Below are 22,118 nucleotides of genomic sequence, written 5' to 3' on the forward strand. Positions count from 1 at the left end.
CCTGTTCTTACTCAATAATGTACAGTTGGATGAGTGTTGTACTACATGGATAAATACAGTATAGTATATAATTTAAGTACTCACTTTTTTCAGGTAAAAGATAACAAACAACTTCAAAATATAGATAGCTGGTATGAGAGGTGCATAGTATAATCCAAGCCTAGAAAAGATAAGAAATCATTATTAATACACACTTGAAGGGGTGTAGTCAAAGGAACACTGATTAAGACAAACATTCATGGATATTCATTTGGAATATCCGTATAGCTTGTTATGAGTCTATGCTCTTAAAATAAGTAACAAAAAAGAGTGAAAGGCAATAAGTTTTCCAAAGTTCAACAAATATTTTTTTGTCTAGAGTAAAGAGTGAAAATAAAAAAAGAACTTACAGTATTATGAATTAAAATCCCAAAATAATCATTGAATTGCAGACACAAGTCCTAAAAAAAAAGTTCTGAATATATATCAGTGGAAATACAAATTAAAGTACAGTGCTGAAGGTGTTGGTGTGCCTGTATTGTTTATTGCACCAACAGTCTTTTGTTGAAATACAGTAATATAATTCCAGGTTTGAATTCACTAAATATCCCAAAGAATGTATCTGAGAATATCATTTGTTTATGAGCACTCTGAATTTCCACCAGAGAAACAATCACTGAATTAAACAATTTGAAGAAATAATTTTCAGTCCGAATGTAGTTCTGGACACAACAATGATACAAAATTGATTATGCCAGATCTTAAAGAATAAATAAAAAATCTCTCCTGATTATATAGTCTTATCCTTGACCACAGGTCACCATTAACATTTTTTTTATAAAGAAAAACATTACCGAATGGAAAATAACATTCTAGAAAGTTCAGAATGTTTACAAAATAAAATGTTAGTTATAACCAGAAATATTTTACTGAAATGTTAATATATAACCTGGACAATGTCTGATAGACCAGGTAAATTGTAGGGGAATTTCAATAACCTAGACCCTGACCCAAACAAACATGTTAACTTCTATTAATAATGATCCTGATATTAAATCCATACACATACAGAATATTTTAGCTATGTATCAGATGTTTACAAAATGAAATATAAAAAAATCAATACTTCTGGTCAAGTAGAAAAGAAACTTGATTTTGGACAAAATTATGTCCAACATACAATGTTACATTACAATAGCATATAATGAAATAAAAAAATAGAAGAAATAATAACAAACAAGCATTGCAAATTAAATATACATAACAAACTATATTGGAAGATTTTTAATGGTGGGTCTACTTTTTGGCTTATGATAATGACAGGGGATATATTATTAAACCAAGCCTAATCTTGTTACCTTAAAGCTCTGTTTATTATACTAGCCTTGTACACATAACAATTTGATGAGAATTACCATATTTTACCAGTTTGTAGTATATAACACTGTGAGCTTTGGTCTCATGGTCTCAAGGATTGCTTAGCAAAAATGTAGTTTGTACTCAAATTTCAAAACAAAGAATCATCTTCTGTAAGTTCCCATAGAGTGGAGTTTGAGTTAAGACATTTCTGGCAGGTCTTATCCATTCTATCTTTATATACAAACCAAACTTACATAATACTGACATTCAACTATGATTTTTCATTTTTTTCATTTTATGGACTTTTGAGTTAGAAGGTATCAAGAAGAACTGTATGAATGAGGTAGAATAAATGTCTAATTTATCTCCATGTGGTATAAGCAGTCACAATTTGATGGACCTTGGGAGGCCACACACCAATATTCATGAAATAGGATGATCAGATGATCATATTTAAAAGTTTAATCATGTGCACTGGATGTTTGTTAAAGTTGGGTCATACAAAAGGTCATGCCTGGACTTCAATTCACAAATTTGTTCAATTCTGTGAATGGAGGAATGGAGCTAGGTGTATTACCTCTGAGTAAAGGTGCTTTTATGCTTGGCACAGTTAATATCCAGTATTGCAACAACAACAACAATTTCTCATAGACATATGTCTTTTACAATATGAGTATGATTATAATCTAAGTTTACCAGCATAGTGTCTGTGCATATACTAGTTATAATCTAAGTTTACCAGCATAGTGTCTGTGCATATACTAGTTATAATCTAAGTTTACCAGCATAGTGTCTGTGCATATACTAGTTATAATCTAAGTTTACCAGCATAGTGTCTGTGCATATACTAGTTATAATCTAAGTTTACCAGCATAGTGTCTGTGCATATACTAGTTATAATCTAAGTTTACCAGCATAGTGTCTGTGCATATACTAGTTATAATCTAAGTTTACCAGCATAGTGTCTGTGCATATACTAGTTATAATCTAAGTTTACCAGCATAGTGTCTGTGCATATACTAGTTCCAGGAAATTTGAGGGAAGATCAAACACAGCTGGTTGAATCGTCTTGTCCAAGCCACAATTAAGCTTTGTTGTGATCAACCTGACAAAAATGAACTCAATTGAACTTAAGAATAAATGACACTGTCTGTTACAACTACTTATTATTCTTATTCACTTATTTTAACACAATATAAAATGGGCAATTTGAACACAATATAAAATGGGCAATTTGAACACAATATAAAATGGGCAATTTGAACACAATATAAAATGGGCAATTTGAATACAATATAAAATGGGCAATTTGAACACAATATAAAATGGGCAATTTGAACACAATATAAAATGGGCAATTTGAACACAATATAAAATGGGCAATTTGAACACAATATAAAATGGGCAATTTTCATAAGTTTCTCGTCAGCAATAAGATGAAATTATTAACATGGATTTTTGACGTTTTGCCTCTCTGTTTACTTAGTGTCAAAAGGCAAATCAGCACCTGTAAGGTTATATTTTGCCATTGGCTATTTGAGTAAAATACACTGATTTGGGTGGGATTTGAGCCCACACGTTTGTGATACGTTAACCAATGAGCCACATCTCATAGACGCTTAAGAATGGATTTTCTTGCTTTCTTTGCAATATCTGCGTTGGGTGCATGCAGTAAAATATGTTAGGTTTACTGTTGTAGTGTGAGAAGATATATAAATGAAATAAACCTAGTAAAGTATATTCTTATGTCTCAGAGTGGTTACTGGTAAATGATTAATGGTATAATATTTTTGCTCATAAACTATGCGTTTGTCAGTGTGTTTCTACCACTTATTTCAAATGACATGTTTATTTTTAGTACAGTATTTCTTTTACATTAACATGATGTGGTGCTTTTTTGTAACTTTCCAAAAATAAGAGGTTGGATTTATCCTCAAATATAAGCTTATCGTGTGACAATTAGGGAACTTACTTTCGAGGCAGCTCAACAAGAAGGGTGAACACGATCTCGACGAGGAAATTCAACAGAATCAGCTTATATATAGCTTGACCAACATAGGTTTCCCAGCACTATAATAATAATAATAATAATAATAATAACATATGGTGTATGTCTCTCTTATTGTAATTGTCATACAACCTATCTAATCAAAAGTGGTATATGAATTGTAATCTAATATTTCCACCCATTACGTCATCGGAACAGGGTCGTGTTAATATCGGTGTAATTTAAAAAGTCGTTACTTGAGTGAGTATATCTACTCATTATTAGAATGAGCAACTACCTGTTTATAGTCAGTTTCATAGGTGAAGGTCTTTTGGAAAGGCAGTTTCTTACTTGAGGTATCTCTCTGTTTGGTAAACGAGGAATAGCGTTATTATTTAATAAAGTTGTTTCTCTAATTAAAATTTTCATGCTTTAATGAATCTTGTTTATTTTGATTCACACTAATTACACATAAGTTTGCTTAAATAATTAGTTCTTTATTCTCAAAGTTTTGTCCCGATTTAACAAACACATGTCATACAAGTTCTTAGTCATATCACAAATAACCGTTTCAAATCATATCGTCACGTAAACTTGTCATTATCATTCCGGAAATTTTGGAGGTGGATAACGGAAATCGATTATAACAATTATACGAATAATGGGTGTATGTGTGTTTGTTTAAAATTCACATAAAATTCGAAAAACTGCAACAAAGCAGAATGCATCTGCGCTTGTCTCGGTTACTGTTGTTCATCGTCTTTGAAATTTAATCCCACGGCCCCTCTACTACTCCATCTGTATAGGTGGTTTTTGCATTAAAACAAAAATTGTGTGCATCTCTTAAAGTATCGTTACCTATCTTAAATTATAGGAGAGTTTAGCGACATTACGCAAATTTTGAAAGCACGCACTTAGGGATGGTACTGAATGATCACATGAAGTTCGTTTTTGCATTTAAATGCACATATAAAAATGAACGCACTATACAATCCCGACACGTATCTGGACCAATACTTATTCTACAGTTAGACAGGTTGACAAAAAAGTACCTGAATAGCTGGGCATTTGTTTTGTCCCACACGGCAGCTGTTTTGATCACTGCAGGTTATCTGTATGTACAGAGATGTCATCAGCATGGCCAGTGACGCCAGCTTTAGAAACACCTTTCTACAGAAAAATTGAAGAGGTTAGTACAAATGTCATATTATAATCTGTATATTTTCTTTATATTTTCTTTATACTGTTGTCTTTTTAAAACCAACGATGTATTTCTTAAAGGGACCAGTTTTAACTAACTTTATTAACAGACCATGTATACTCTCTCTCTCTCTCTCTCCCTCTCTCATACACACACATACAGCAATATGATAAATGCAGAAAAAACGTTTACAGGAGATATCGATGGTTATCGCAATAAACAATTATCTTGTGCACTTCCAAGTTAAAATCAGACTTTTATCATAACCTGGTAACGATTTTGCTCCCCACGTAAATTTCACAGACGTTAACGTGTCAAGTTGTAGAAGTCGATGTTCAAGCAACACCTCTTTTTTGTTTCTATTGGTTTTCACTTTTCCTGGCATATTTTGAAATGTACCTGATAAGTGAAATCTTGAATTCAAAAGCTGGTCGGTATTTTTCCAGGGTTACTAAGAGATTGAAGATGAGTGGATAGACTGCGTTAAGTAAAGTGATGACGAGGGACGGCAGGAACTGAACCAGCAGTTTAACAAGGCTGTGGTAGTTGTTGACGTTGGCGCTGGTTGTGAACTGAAAAAAGATGGAGACATGTTTCATTATTACTGTATATTTTGAAATGAAACTCAATATTTTTACATCTTATAAATAAGATGTTAAGTTACTCACAAGAAATAGAGTACGCTCATGACATGCATGCATTTGGGGCATAATTTACATCAAATGCAAGACCATACAATGATTTAAATCTTATACGGATACTTATGAAAACATTACTGCATTATTATTTCATAAAAAGAATGTATCAGTTTTAACAGTGGAATAAAGAGGTAGTTTGCAATGGATCCATTTTATTTTATAAATTTCGATATATAATCTATGCAACCCTTTAGTGGAGTGAAGGAAATGTTGTACTTGGGATACAGATTTGCAGCCCAGGGTCTCCTCAATTTATCAATTCATATATAATTTAACCACATTAAAATTCACATATTTGTACATATACAGCAAAATAGCTACTGATAAAATATCTTCTATCTAGACATTTTCTCGACATCGTGTGCTAATATGTTTTGTATGAATCAAATGATGTAGAATATGTCTGAATTCAGTACTATATCAGAGAAAATTTAAGACAAGACCCAGTCACGCACCTGGAACATACTGCAAAAACACCTACTGATGTATCATAAGACTTAAATAAGATGTACCCAGTTGAGCGGTATGCCCTAATATGATAATACAAAGGTGCCTCCTCCCTTACAAATAATTTTTTGGAGCAAAGTTATGAATGATAATAAGTTTATGGAACTGGAAAAAATATAAGCTGCTATGGGATTGACAAATATTTATTTTTAAAAAAAGAAGATTTTTCTTGTTCAGAGATTTAGTCCAATAAAAATATGATATAGAACCAGAGTTTTCTGCTTCAGTGTTAAATAAAATCCTATACAACATTTAATTGCAAATGTCAAACAAATTTATGTCAACAAAAACATGAATGCAATGTAACATAAACCTATCGTTTCACACCAGATCTTTCATCCAATGTACACATTAGCTTTGAAATTTTTCCCCAACAAATGCCAAATGAAATAATGAGAAAAGGACAGTGAAGACAGAGAACTATGCCGCGTACAATTTTTTTAGGTCTAAGGCGAAGGAGGATGATACAGTATCTCCTTTTGCAGTATTTGCAGGTACGAGTCTGACAACATTTCTTTCTCTTCAGGATACTCCTATGGAGGTTGAAATAGGCATCACGGAACTCACAATTACAACAGAACAAATGAAAGAGACGGCACACAGAAAAGATGAAATTAAGTTTACTTACATTGGAAGAAAACTCCTGAGCGTAATAGATGGCGGCTAGAGCACCACCCACCATGCAGATAATCAAAAAATTGACAAAGAATCGAATAGTGTATATTCCTGCACATTTTCTTTGAGCAATGTCACGATTGTTGCGTTGTTCTCTCAAGTCAGCCTGGGAAACAAAATTGTAAGTCAATCAAACCTGTACAAGCAACTATATGCTTACATGACCCACCTGCATAAAACGTCAGTAGCAATATGTTCATTTAAAAAAGATCAATATAAAATATACCTATACGAATAAAGTGACCACATGTTTGTTTTGACCACTTCAAGAGAATCATATTACTGGTCATTCAATAGAGGTGCAGCTGTAGTTTTCATTACAATTTACATGAACATATATTCGTATAGTGCATATTTTTCCCCGAATGTTTACTAAATTTTTTTGTGAGCATTTGTTGTATAAACGAAGGCAATGATATTTAAATGTACTTTATATGTATTTAAATTTTTTTAATCTGATGGTTATTTTCGATGCAATCAAGAATGTGGTAAGTATTAGCAATAAAAACAATCAGAATTAGGCACAAAGTAAAAGATTCTCATTTCCAAACATAGTAATTCCACGTTAAATAGATTGGAATGAATCAATTTAGTAAAAAAAGGAAACGGTATATAATAAAGAAAAGGTGTCATGTTCTCTCTTTTGCATCAATATCTGTTGAGAGAGTACATTTGAAAATTCATTATGGAAACATAACTCAATTTTCACCATTTGAAGGAAAAAAAAAACCTTAAACAATATTTCTTCTAATGGAGATGATGCTTAAGTATGTACAATAATCGATATCACATGTCTACTTCTTTTGTTTTAAGATATGAAATAAATTTAATAAGTTAAATAAAGAAAAGAATCGAAAAGAGTATACTCTAGATTCATCGGCACACGGTCTTTTAGCGATATTCGATCGTATCTAAGGTCCGCCTGGGGAACAAAATTGTATGCCAATAAAACCTGTACAATTATTTACATGCATACAGTAATCATCCGTGTGTAAGGACAAGAGAGATATGTTTATTTAATAAAAATCAACACAAAATGTATTCTGTACGTTATGGTGACCATCTGTCAGTTTCGCTCACCTCAAGATGATGCTCTAATTTGTCATTCGATGGAAGTATAGCGGTAGTTTTCATTGACAACTACAAATATTGGCACAGTGTACAAAAACCTATATTTTTCCCAGAATCTTAACTTAATTTAACATTATTTGTACGAATCATTGTTACATAAAATACATGCAAAACAAAGATCTAATTTTATGTTCTATGTATGTTATTTCTTTAAAAAATGTATTGCCGTTTTCGTTGCAATCAAGAATGTGGTAAATATGAACAAGAAGAGCAATTAAAATGACATACAGTGCACAAGGTAGTATTTTAAAACAGAATTGATGGAATATGTTTTTCTATAACTGATAGTAATTACATGTGAAGTACATTAGAATGAAATGATTCAGGCAGCAAGGAACCTTATAGATAATGAAAATGTGTCATGTCCTTTCTTTCACAACAATATACATTCCAAAGAGTATACTTAAACAATTCAGCGATCTTATTTTTGGAAACATAAATCTCGAGTTTTGGGTATTTGAAAAATCTATTTTCTGACAGTGGAAAATGATGTTTAAGTATTTCTATAAGTGGAAATTACATGTATGGTGGTTTTGTGTCAGGCAATGAAATGCATTTATTAAGTCCAATATTATAAATCTTATAGTAAATGAGTAGAAATTGCATATTGTAAGAACATATCGATTGTTCCAATTTTAGTATGGCTTAGGTTAGACTTAAATATGGGAACTGACAATAATAAACAAGACCAATTCATATACATACAATCAGAGCATAGCTAATATTTTTCTGCTTTTGACGAATGGCATCCTCTTCGTTCAGACTATAATCCCATACTGCAAACACTCTGATGGTCCAATGTACCTCGTTTTCCATCACATACAATCGAAAACTCTCAATTGGTCTAGAAAAATATAAAACGGTATTGATACTTTATCTTTTAAACGTGTATTATGCTGAGAAGGTTGACTAAGTAACTGCAAATGCAAGAGCTTAATAATGATACTCCAGTTTCTTTGTTCCTGCAGCCATGGTAGGTTATACTTCCTCTAGTAAAATACAGGAATAGAATTTACACATTTGACCTCACAAGAATGTAAGAGATGGAAAATGACTAACGCAAGCAGGTCCCATGTTGGAGTACGATACGCGTAATAATAGCCTCTTAATTTTTAACACGAGTCACTCTCAGGCTCTCATTAATATTATTAAGGCAGTGCACTGCATGCTGCCAATATTGTACCTTTCCAATTGATCTAATAGTAAGTTTTGTTACAAAGTTCAGTACCATGATCTACATTTGAGTTGTGGCATATTTTTACTTTTCTCGCTACACTTGAAATATGTATTGCACTAACATAAATAATCAGCCACGTTTTAATAGGTAATGTTTTGCTATAAGTATCGGTATATAAGGTTGTTACGGTATTTAGGATGTTCAATATTACTTTACGACAAAATTAAAAATGTCATGCTACAATTTTATGTGGCATGCGCAATTGAAATATTATTTGCGTACCGTATTGGCTGTAAGTTATATTCCCTCGAAACGTATCAATACAAGATGTACCTTACTGCCAATAAAAGGAAACTAGAAATATGTTGGAGGAATATAAATGCCGCAACATAATACCTGAATAGACCTAAACGCAAAATATGTCAGTCACGAGGGATGGACAAATGCAGAGACATGGCTAAAATAATATGACTTATCATTGTTGTGCTGAATCGCACAAAAGAAAGGCCATAACTGGGTAATATTGTATCGAAAAACTTGAAATAGAAACCATTTTTTTTTTTAGTTAAATATGTTTCTTCAAGAATACTTAACCAATCATAACACCTGTGGAGAACTACTACTAACTAGCGAAAGGGAGTTAAATGTCTGCCGGCCTATGTGGCGGTCAGGCAGAGTGATTTCCACTTAGTTATAAGACTTGGCAGCAGGCAGCAAAGGTTAATATCCTCTGAATTACTACTGGAGTAGGAGGCACGCTCTCTGTGTATGTAAATGCGGAGAAGTTGGGAGGGTGTGTGTGTATTATGATTGGATAAGTATTCTCGAAGAAACATATTTTACTAGGAAAAAGTGGCTTCTTCTTAAAATACGTTACCCAATGGTAATACCTTAGGGGAATAGGTAGGAGAAGAAAGGAGTTTTATCACCTTACCCTGGAGATATCATCCCTTGTCATCTAAGGTATGTGAGACAGCTTCTCGGTAACTCAACTAAGGGACCTCTATCTCTCGTGATGCGGGTTTAAAATGGAAACATTTTACCACCTCAAAATTCAGCCGAAGTCGTGAAGCCGCGCCTTAAGAAGCTGTCGATGGATCTGGAGGAGGGACCTGTTGAGCTGCATATATAGATCCTACCAGATCTAATTGGGCACACATATCTCGGACATAAAAGCTAGTGAATGTGGACTCCGCTCTCCATCCCACAGCCTGAATGATGTTTGTTACCTTGAGCCGAAGTGAGTAATAAGTGTATTTGAGCTGAGATTATTACTCTATATCCTGAGCAAAATATTTCCTTACTCCTTGACGAGATAATATATTCTGATACAGCCTCCTGTCATGTTGTTACAAGAAGAAAGAGGCCTGTTCTCCCTCGACGAAACAGCTCTTATATTAAGACACACTTGAAAGTCCGACTGGGTCTTATAGGTGGCCTTCAGTTGATGTTTCCATATAAGACAAAGGTTTCATGACCAAATGTTGCTTACACGTGGAAGGGAGTTTGTTCTTGGAGGTGAAAGAGAATGCCATTATGAATAAAACTGTCTGTCTTGTCGGCATTTGCATGTAATTCAGTTCTGCTGATAGGGCATACTTTTGCCATGAGGAAGCATGTCCTGATGGAAAGAGATCGTCAGAGATGCCCTTGAAATAGTTCAAAAGGTGTCTTGTCCAGCCAATTTAATAGCCGACATAGGTTCCGCGATGTGCATAGGGTTAACGTTTTTGGCCGTGTATGCACATAGTTGGCGTGAAGGTCGGATAAATCCTGAGTTCGTTCGATATCTTTATCCCCTAATGATAAAAGGAGTTAGCATTTGTGGAGCTGTAACCTGTGATCATACCGTGCAAACCTTCACTCCTCGAAGAGCCAGAAGAGAAAATTAGCTACCCGCAGTACGTTTTCGCACCACTGGATGAAAATGTGTCATTTGCATTCAGATGCATTCCAAATTTGAGGGCCTTCGCACCTGAGCCATTCTGTCCACGACTGGTTGAAAGAATTAAGTCTGAAGACCGGTTTGATATGACCCAGACGTGCAGGTTTTGTAGCTCCAGACAAGAATGAAACAACAGTCGCCATGATTGTTTGAGTAGGTGAAGAAACCCTACATTTTCCGCAGGGTTTCCGATGCAAAATTGACGGCTTCGTTGATCCACAACTCCTCCCATCCGATTGGTGAGATTAATATTAGGCGACGGGTTGATTTCCGTGCTATCTGTATATCTTTTGGAATCAGAGGTGTTGCGGGGGTAGGTGTTTGCGTTCAGGTTGGTCCAATCCATCAGTAGTGCGCCAACTGCCCAAACTTTTGTCTTGGACGGGAGAGACAAAGTATGCGTTTGGCATTCCACCTTGTCGCAAACAGGTCAAACAACGGTCGATCTGACCGGTTACAGATCTGAGAGAGAACAGAGGGATGGAGAGACCATTCATTCTGTACCAGTTGATTGTTCCGTAATAATGAGTTGGCCAGTAGATTGAGGCGTCCCGGGATACGGCGAACATGTATGTGGCTTTGGTGATGACAATGCCACTTCAGAACGTTCCAAAAAATGAAGCAAAGGTCAGGGCGACTGCGTTTCTCGTTGTTGGTAAAAATGAATCACCACTGCAGGAGTATGCTCCTGCTTGTTGTTCGAGATAATTCACCACTTAAGAGTTGTCGGAAAGAATTGCCATGCAAATATTCCTGCCACGGGTGAAAGGTTTTCAGAAGTGCCGTCCTCTCCAGAATTATTGATATGAAGATACCGTTCCCGGGAGAGCATGAACCGCTGACGTCCATAAATCTTGGTACTATGCGGGCTCCACAGCCTTCTGTACTTGCATCGGTACAGAATATAATCTTAAGCAGGTGGCCGTGTAGATGTATACTGGCCGTGAGACAAGTTAGGTTGGTCCCAATCCGCAAATGGTGCCTCAATTGGGTGCCGATGGTCGAGGATGGTCCAGAGGGCAAACTTGAGGACGCCAATTCGTGAACAGGAAACAGTAGAAATGCAGTAGACTGCGACCTAGGACCATGAGACCTGCTGCAGCATTGAGCAAGACTAGTAGGCGAAAAGAATTTCTGTATGGATAGAATCTTCTTGAAAGAAAGGTGCTATCATTGGTTTTTTATACGCCCGATGCTAAGGGAGATGAAAATGATTGCTTGTGTATTGAACTCCATACCTAGGTGAACAAATCGTTGCGATGGTACTAGTTCGGATTTTTCCTTGCTGCTGAGATGTCCAGATTAGTAACAATGGTTATCATGTCTTGAACTAACTCACTGATGTTGCTGCAGTATGTCGTCCGTGTAACTTGATTTTGCCGCCATATAAATGGTCTGGACATGGGTTATTACTCGATTCGTTGGACGAGTGAAAATCCAGGGACCAACGTTGAGCCCCAACTGGAGTGCCATGAATTGGTATACGATGTTCCAGGCGAATTGCAGGAACGTCCTATGAGCGCTGAGAATATGCGCCATATATTGGGCTGAATCAATAACAGCCCGGCTTCCAATATGTCGAACCAAATTTTTCCAGACATGTGCAGGGACCAGTCTAAGCTGCCTTTATCGGATAGTGTAGAATAGATGACGGTACTGGAGGGCACAAGGTCATCCTGGTTCTGTGAGGTAATGCTACGATCCCCTGTAAGGCTTGAGAATTATCTGGCGAAGACTGACGTGGTCTGCAGCTCATTAATCACTCAGAACAGCTTGACTTAGACACCGTGACTTCAAGACAGTATGAGAGTAAAGACGCTTTTCTCGTTAGTGAGCGTAGAGAAATTGAGAAGAAAATTGAGGTTTGGGTAACTACTAGTGGTACCATATCGAATGAGTGTCTTGAGATGGTATGAATTAGACTGGCCCCTGCACATGCCTGGACAAATTTGGTTCGATATACTGGAAACCGGGCTGTTATTGATTCAGCCCATACTATTACTGTTTGGCCCTTCATGATCGGTAGTATTAGTATCTGGCCTAGGCGAGTCGCAAAAGAAATAGGCCATCCGTGTGAGAAGGATATCAATCGGATCATCAGTTGAAAAGGGTTATGGTATAATTGATCCATTTAACCTAAAATTTGTCTGTTGAATGAGAAGGAGCTGTTTGAGATCTCTTTCGCCGTTTCGTCAGAGGGAACAATTCGGACACAGAGGAGGCAAGATAGAAGGAGTTCCAAAAATGCCGACACATGGGGTGGTGACTTGGGTGCCGGATACGTTTCAGAGCGTGGGAATGTCCGTCATTTCGTTGCTAAAGGGTAAGTTGAATTATCTCTTATGTTCCCATAAAGATTCACACTGGGTAAAAGGTCAGCATGAAGATTTGTGACGTCTTCCTTTTGAGCTGTGTGTAGTTTACGCTTTGCCCATAGTTCAAATATCTAAGACAAAATAGTGCATAAACGTTTTTTTTAAGATCATAAAGACAATCACACATATAAATAATGTAGCCCGAATCTAACTTGTGAAGTCACATGGGCTACCCGTGCGAGCAACTTATTGCTGGTTAAATATGATCGAATATTTATGCAGATAAACATGACTCAAATCTCGCCTAGAGACAAATACATGCGTTGGATGCGACTGAATAAAATATGTATAAAACGCTGACCTGTATTTTTCCGGCCAAAGCGGAAGAAATACAGATACGTACACGTGTGCCTACATAGCACATAAATAACTTCAAATGAAAAGTTAACTGAGGCAACATTATAGAAACGTACACCGTATGTGCGACAATATATATTATGAGCAAATGATTGTAGGGAATAAAGCCCATCCCCCGAACAAGTACAGAAATTGGTCCCAGGCGCTTGGAATGCCTTGGAATAGAAATTCACCGATTTATACCCGTTCATAATGGAATTACACATATATAGGAGTCACATAAGCGTTAGAGACTTGTATAAGATAATTATAGCCTGAAATGAATGTGATGTCTCTTAGGCTTCACGTGCAAGTACCCAAATACGTGACGACGACAAAGTGTTAGCAACATGTAACGGCAGAACTTTATTGTGATAGAAAGAGAAAAAGATGGAAATTAAGATAGAGTATACTTTCATTAGAGATGAAAAATTCCTCCAACCTGTAGTGGTATATCTTCCACGTAGGTCCAGACTTTTGTGAATTCTCTCGTGACGAGAGCGTGCTTATTGGCGCGAGCGAAAGCAGTAACTGAGAGGTTCTTAGGCTTTGCCGCCAAGTCTTGTACCTAAAAGGAGGTCATTCTGCCTGACCGCCACATAGGCCGGAAGACAACGTTTAGCTCCCATAAGCTAAAGGTAGTATCAGGGAAGGCTCGATTTGCGAGGTAATAGTACTTCTCCTAAGGAATTATAATTAAGAACTGATCAAGCTCTTCATTATGTAAAGTTTTATGCGGTTTTAAGCCCTGAAAGCTAAGCTGATGCAATTGAACGAAAAGGCCCAAGGTCAAACACTAAACTACGATTCAAGTCTTTAATTTTTATGGTGAAACCTGACCTTTAACGTGCCACACTAATGAAAAGCCTTCTACCTAAATTTCTTTTCTATTCAGAACGTTCTCCAAAAAATATAGAGCGAAAAATATATTTTATTTTAATGGAAGAACAAAGTTCTGCATCAAACAGGGACTATAACATGATAAGGTTAAGTTCGAAAATGGTGAAACTTCAACTTATCCAATCTGTTCCTAACACAAAGCACTATATTAAATTTTGTTTGAGTCATTAAGTACTTCTAAAATTACTAAGCAGAAACAAGAAATGTTATTATAAGTAACATTATATTTCCTCGTCAACGATATGGCAGCCTGGCATGTATCTCATAACCCCCATTTGCCATGCCAAGAAAATAATATAAAAGCAATTATAGACAATATATTAAACAGGGAAACTCCGTGGTGACAATGATTTATAGGGAACCTTCATATGCAACGATAGGACGACCATTCAATTACGGGGAAATTAAGGCAAAGATCAGGGTAGGTGTCAGTAGTGAAGCTGTGACTACATGTTACAAGACCGTGATATCGATATCGTGAATATGTGTGGTGGAGACGATGCAGAGCTGTTGTTGCCATGAACCAGCTATGTGGTTGACATGGTGCAAAGCTGCTGAGCTCATGAAAGAGTTATGTGAATAAATCAATGCAGCCTTGTGGTCTTGTGACCGTAATGCAATGAAACTGGGTGCTATGATGCATCTATGTGAATGCAGAGAGAGAGAGAGAGAGAGAGAGAGAGATGCCACAAGGTAGACAGGTGGACATCATGAAGTCACCCCGTGGCATACACAAATCAGCCATGTAGATACCACAATGCATTAATATGCATACCACACAGCAACCACGTGGATGCTATAAACAGCCGTAGAGATGTCACAAAGAAGCCACTGCCGTTAGAGGTAACTTCATATATGACTATCAATAAGGCACAAACTATATGCATGCCTGTCTTACAGCTACACGAGTAAAAAGCGGTCATTTGCTATGACCACGGAATAACCATTCAGAAATACGAGCTGCCAGAAAGAAACACTAAACCAGTGATTCCTTCGTACGATATGTGTATTTTAAAAGCAGTGACTTATAGCGGCCAAGTATAACCCATCTTTAATGTTCATTCAGACTTATGTTTCATTTTAAAACTTATTTGTTCCCCAAGCTTTCATAGTGTTCTGTTAATTACTTTGGAATTAGCAATACCCACTTCCATGAGTTGCCATCTTTGTCTTGAATTCAAATGAAACAAGAGCACTCACAAATACTCTGCATAAAAAGTTTTGTTCTTGAAACATTCACTTACTTTCCAGTCAACAGGAGTGAGCTCACAAGAATTGCAAAACAGATAGCCAAGAAGTAAGCAAGGGGCATGTTGTAATCCGATATTGCCAGTTTGACTTCAGCGTTGCTATAGTAACCATAAAACATAGCCGTTCTCTCCATCCAACCCTGAAAAGGTCAAAAGAAAGTCTAGAGCTTTATTTCAACAGTAAATAAATAACTACTTAAGGAAAATAGTTTTAAATAGGCCTATATAAGCGATATTTTAAAAAACATGAAACAAGTGGTCTGTTTCATTCATGACTCTAGATTGGCTAGTTTTATGGCAATGCAAGCATTTAGACTGTAGTTTTGAAAAAACATTTCTGTGCAGCTACTGAAGAAACATTAAAGTAACAAACGTCAACAGAATTCTTAAGAAATAACTCAAACGGAATGAAAGGATATCATCTTGGATGAACTTTGATTTTACTTATACTTATTTGACCTGAATTGAATTACTTCTATCTCACTGAACTGAATCGAACTGATTGCGTATAAAATAAGACAAGATGTAGGAACAATTATAATCCATAAAGGTATGATTAACGTTTAAAAGATGCATCATTCCAATAATTGATATTTAGTGACGAATAAAAGTAAAGATCTAAACATGCAAGCAATACTCGATAGTTTGATTATGATAAGTAATTAGAACCAGCAGTTATTTAACTAAAATCCAAATTATTTACCTCGGCATACAGGACATTTATATTTTCTTAATTATAAGTTTGTTTTAGCTAGTGATCAGTCAACATAGTTACCGCATTTATTCCTTCATTAGGAATAATAATTGCTCAGTTATAAAAATGTTTGTTTCAAATATCACTGAAAGAATTTTTTAAAACAAATAGGATAATGTGCACAAAATTAAAATTTCTCATTAATGAATGTTTCCGGCAACAGAGTTAAACGTAACTACAAATCTTTCTGCAAATCTTTGTGCCACTAATGGCACACTACCCATATGTGGGTCAACTGATGTGTTTCGTTTAGTCTCGTGGGTCACAGATCGGAGATTTATGCAAGTTTCCTTTACTGATATCTAATAGTAACTATATTAACCAACAAAGCATTGATATATATCATAAACCATAGCCAAAGTCGCAAATCAACAGCTTTAACAGAACTTGCCACCGTGTATATTACTCCCTTTGATAGTGACCATTGTTTTTTGTTTGCAATACAACTTATGGGACAAACATTTCCTTCTGCTAGTGAGATTAATAATGTCACAAACACGACGTTAACACTAAATTTGACATCACTTATGTAACTAACTTTCACTTTGAATTATATTCAGTAGTCACAAACTTTATTTCCACATGTCAACATAAAATCTGCATTCAAATTAAACTGAATACTATATATGATATGGAATGATAGTAGGCACTAATGTGGAGTACTTCAAATTATGTCTGTCAACATACCGTTCCTTGTAAGAAGTCCAGTATGAGCTGCAGAGCATCTGAGGAAACGTTAACATTGTATGACGCAGTGCACTTGTCGGCCAGATTAGTACTGAAATAGAAACTGTCCTTCCCCTGAACGTATTCATCGTAATCACTGACGCTGAAGGTGATTTGGAAGAAGACAATGGTGACAAATAGCAGGAAGAAGAGGAAGATATCAAGAAGAAACAGCCACCTTAAAAACACGAAATAGGATGCAATGTTTGCTCCCAGGTGATCTGAAATAGATAATTACCATGAAAGTTACATTGAGTGTTAAGGAACAGTTTTACATATAGCTATCGCTGATTATTATTAAATTAAATTTGTTTCCGATTTTTCAAAGATGTGCCCCATGCCAGCCACGAAAAGGTGAAAGGTACGATACTCATACAATAAGGAATGAAACACAACTGATACGATTTATATTTTGGATTCTTTAGGATACGTAAAACTCTCATGACCAATGCCAACACAAACGATAACAAGAAAGTAAAAGGAATGCAGAAGACATCATAAAATCGAACCCTACAAATAAGAAAAATGCCATCAAAGCATAGGTGCAAAAGAGCATTGGGTAGAGTATTGCAAAGCAAAAGATACCTGTATACTATTCCTCCGAATGTTTATTTCTTTATTTGACATGCGTACAGTTTAAATCCTCAAAATAATAAAATACACATAACGTGCGTTCCTCTCAAGAGGTACATTTCAATAACCTTTTATTATCTTATATAATACACCATCATTACGGTTTGGAAGATACTTAAAGTAGAGTATGTGTCATCTCCGATTTACAAGGAACAAATGGTGTTTCCATACATGTACCTTCACAGCATTATTGATGTTCACATGTAAAATTATGGAGAGACCAAATCGAAAAGTAACTTCTCTAGCCCTGGTGGAACAACAATATTTTTTGACAAAAGTAATAGTGCAAGGAACTGGCGATCTACTGGCAGAATATAATATGTAGGATCTCACGATAAGTCGATTTCTTTTCTATCCGTTCATCTTTACTAATTTCTGATGAACTGAAATCCCCTCTAACTTTCTTTCAATCTCCAACACATCAAAATGTGTAGCAGATTGTTTCTTTTATGTACTAATTAACATAATGACAATTAATTAATTTTGATTTTTACTCGACATGATGTTCTTCATTAATGTTACTTACACATAGCGAATGGACTTCAGTATGCTAATTGGGCTGGACTTAAATGGTTTGTCAGTATAGACCTTTGTACTAAAATAGCTGTTTGTTCTTTTGCTTCTTTCTCTCTCTCTCTCTCTTTCTCTCTCTGAAAAATGGGGAGATTAAATGACTCTTGCGAAAGCTATATTAGCCCCATAACTGAATGTCTATTTGTGGATAATTATAGGATTACATACGGTGTACATGAACAGAACCAATCAAACTGGTCACGACTGGCATAATTATTCAAAAGATCATATCAAAGTAGATTCTATGAACGTAGTACTATTTGATCTGTCACTTTTACTGGACTTTCGAAATTGCCAATATCTGGTTTTGAGACTCATTACCATACTGTATTTCTCTGCTTGACACCACCGGTGTGCTATATGCATTTTAAGGCATATCCTCGAACTTGGTCTACGCCCGTTTTATTGCGTCTTCAAATTTAATTTAATTTAAGACATGATTGGCAAACGACTCTCCTTCTCAACAAAAGAGATCCATATCAGCTCAGCTTGGTAGATAATAGCAAATACTCACATATCCTGTATTGTTCAACTTACCATAGCCTTTTACGTTTGGGTGTTACTTCTTGCGCGTAATCAACAGCTACACCAAAACATGTAGCGGAGAATAGAATAACTGCCTTAAAAATCAAGATCTGATATACCTTTTGTAGTTTTTATATTGTCAGGAGGTTTAGGGAGGATGAACTTGAGGATCGAAATTTAAAATTACATTATATACGTAGAAACTTCGACATTTGTTAACCCAAGTCAAATCATTTCTAACTTTCATCGTACCATCCAACCAATATCTCATAATTTTAGAATGCAAGAGCGGAGGAATTATATAATTCATCTTAAACTGTAATGTGAAGGACTTGATTTGATTTCGTATTGATCGATTTTGCAAAATATTTCCTCTGGAGCAAAGTACATTGATTACTTGAACGTTATTCAGACCACACACACACACACACACACACACACACACACATTGCGTGAGGTTAAATTGCGTTCTTATACAGAGTCATACAAGCTTGGCTTCACGACTTACAAAAAATGACACAATCATATAATGTTATAGTGTAGTCAAAACAAGTTCTTTTGCTGAGGGTCAAAACTTGTGTTCATAATATTAAATTGAGGTTCCTTATTCATTATTTCCGCAGCTGAGAAACGATGACAACTGAATTTAAGTGTTAAAGTCATAGGGCCTTTTACTGACGTCTACCCACATTAGATATGCTACTTACCGTCATTCACGGAAATGTTTTTAATTTTGGGTTTTAAAATTATTTTTCTTGTTTAGATTTTCAAGTAACACATGATGCTTTAATTGATGTAAGTAGATAAAGTAACCAACTGAAATCCTTTGCAACAACATTGGTTAAATTAACAGGTCAGGAAGAAATATTACATTTCTACGGTGCAAGTAACGAACATGTAAGTGTTTGCAATGTAGGGAAAGAGCTGGAATAGGGCAGGGTAATTATAAACGCAGATATATAGGAAACAACTTGAGTGTGTCAAAATATATTTCAAACATTAATCAATCGAGAGAGAGAGAGAGAGAGAGAGCATTTTCAATATATAAAACATGATTCATCTCGCCCCCCTCTCCAGGAATAGTAGAATATTTAGTAACCTGTCTATCAAGCGTCAAAACTCACCCTCGATTTGTTTCAGAGATGACCTCCACAATTCTATCATATATGCCATTTCTCTCCATCTTCTCTGTATCTTCAAGAAGCACTGCAAAAGAACATGATCAATTTAATATAATGTATACATTTGCATATTTCTCTGACATCGAGATTGTAAACACGTTTCTTCTAAAATGTTAGTATATATGTGACTTGAGATATCTTTAGTTATAAAATGTTTATATTTAAGACTCAACATGTGAGAGTATTCAAGTTGGAACAAAACAAGTCAATATATCTAAGGTTTAACTACGGAGTCATATCGCGACGACAATGCAGAACTATGCTTTCTTGTTGCTAGACCCATACCTTAAATGGTTTAAAATACTGATATTAATTGGTCATGTTTCTCAGAATTTTCTACGCTTACAGTTATTATAGTTAGCAAAGGACTGTAACAACAAAACTGTTCTGGTTAATTTTGTATTATCAAATACGTACAGATGATGATTTTAAAAAATTATTACAAAACACAGAATTTAAAATTGTCCAAAAAGTACACGCACAAGTATGGAACATATCTGTCTTGACATTTCAACGCATTCTCATAGGATATTTTAGTTTGTCCAGTTTTAATCTGCGTACTATTTAGCCGGAGAACAACGAATGATAGCACTGTATTGTAATCAGGTGTATGTGTGTAATCTCGCACATAATTGCTGCATGCAATTGTTACACTGGGTAATTTATGACAGAAAAAGCCGTTTTCTTCATTAGCATCCACATAAATATGACTTTCGTTCAAAGCTGCCGATATATAATATTATTTTGATCACTTGCAGCCTGCTGTAACAAAAATCAAGAAAATAAGTCGACCACGTAACTTTCGTAACATTACTTGCAACTGGAGTTCAAACTGTTTCAATTAATAACTCGTAAATAATATTTCGTTCTTACCTGTATAACTTTAATAGCATGTACTTAAAATGTTTAATCAAGCAAGTTGTAGTTTGAAAGTAGAAAATTCTTAACCATTTTACATCTTTCCTTGCATTCACTATTCTCCAATCGGCTAGGATAGCATGAAAGTGGAATGTTCTTTATCATTTTACATTTTGTCTTGCATCCACAATTCAGCAATCGGCTAGGATTGCACGAAAGTGGAAATTTCTTCATAATTTCACATTTTTTTCTTGCATTCACAATCCTGCAATCGGCTAAGATAGCACGAAAGTGGAAAGTTCTTCATAATTTCACATTTTTTCTTGCATCCACAATTCTGCAATCGGCTAGGATAGCACGAAAGTGGAAAGTTCTTCATAATTTCACATTTTTTCTTGCATCCACATTTCTCCAATCGGCTAAGATAATCACGTACCTTTTTCCTGAAAATAGAATGATAAGCAAGGATGTTCTAGTTATGTCAAGAATAGAACATTTTCAGTGTATTCTGTGCAACATATTTATTGTATTTTCTTGAGATGAAAGGCAGACTATAAATTACATTCTATAAATTACATTCAATTAAGATTTTGTTTATACAATACATTTGAAATTCTGTATATTAATTTAAACGATCTCTCTCTCTCTTTCTCCCTCTCTCTCTCTCTCTCAATATCGTATATATCCATTTCTGTTGTAATAAGGTTTAATCATGATAACAGATGGCGGTGATTAATATTCTGCAACTTGCATTATGATAATATCTTGTGATTTCGAGCTGTGTTCTATATTGCAACTTCTACGATGTGTATTTTTACCGTTATGATGACTGAACAAATCAATTCTTAGAATACAGAGATGAGACATATAGATGGAATGATGCAATATAGCATCTGGGTGTGTGTAATATTGATAATTTGCACATGGAATTTGAAGATATATAATTGCAGTATTCCAATTTCAGGTATCTCAAATGAAAAACGAAATAAAAGCAGATGTAAATAAGCATTAAGAACACACATCCAACATACATAGAAAATGCAAAATAGAAGAAGAAACAACACAAAATCAGTTATGCAGGATATACTAATAAAAATATACGCATAAAATTATGGTGGTAAACCCACTCGGGAGACTTGTGCCTACGCATGCTAAAAGTGATGCACTGAAGGCAGCCATAGCACGAGTCAGCCATCGGCTACCACCAGAGTTAGACCCTAAACCACTCAGTGAAGGCTATTGAAAACGTTGCCAATATTATCATGGTGGAAAACTATTACGACCCTGCTGAGAGACTAAAGAGTGAAAACATTCAAGAGTTACTTTGTAGGTAATATGAAGGCAAATA

The 22,118-nt window shown here is 35.4% G+C and overlaps 1 protein-coding gene across 1 annotated transcript in view; it reads right to left on the reverse strand.

The window, feature by feature from the left end:
• The window catches only part of LOC149802791 (transmembrane channel-like protein 7), a 36,100-nt gene extending 16,167 nt beyond the window's left edge, over window positions 1-19,933 (reverse strand). Inside the window, exons 1-10 of the mRNA XM_089952224.1 lie at window positions 19,856-19,933; window positions 16,962-17,221; window positions 15,515-15,660; window positions 8,243-8,381; window positions 6,360-6,512; window positions 4,926-5,098; window positions 4,378-4,495; window positions 3,311-3,408; window positions 2,336-2,443; window positions 85-160 (exon numbers count right to left, since the gene is read on the reverse strand). Coding sequence (XP_089808350.1) covers window positions 85-160; window positions 2,336-2,443; window positions 3,311-3,408; window positions 4,378-4,495; window positions 4,926-5,098; window positions 6,360-6,512; window positions 8,243-8,381; window positions 15,515-15,660; window positions 16,962-17,221; window positions 19,856-19,904 — 1,320 coding nt within the window. The 5' untranslated portion in view covers window positions 19,905-19,933. The remainder of the gene's footprint in view (window positions 1-84; window positions 161-2,335; window positions 2,444-3,310; window positions 3,409-4,377; window positions 4,496-4,925; window positions 5,099-6,359; window positions 6,513-8,242; window positions 8,382-15,514; window positions 15,661-16,961; window positions 17,222-19,855) is intronic.
• Window positions 19,934-22,118: the final 2,185 nt, after the last annotated feature.

This window comes from Sinohyriopsis cumingii, chromosome 3 (genome assembly GCF_028554795.1).
Source record: "Sinohyriopsis cumingii isolate HCF-2022 chromosome 3, ASM2855479v2, whole genome shotgun sequence".
Classification (NCBI taxonomy): domain Eukaryota; kingdom Metazoa; phylum Mollusca; class Bivalvia; order Unionida; family Unionidae; genus Sinohyriopsis; species Sinohyriopsis cumingii.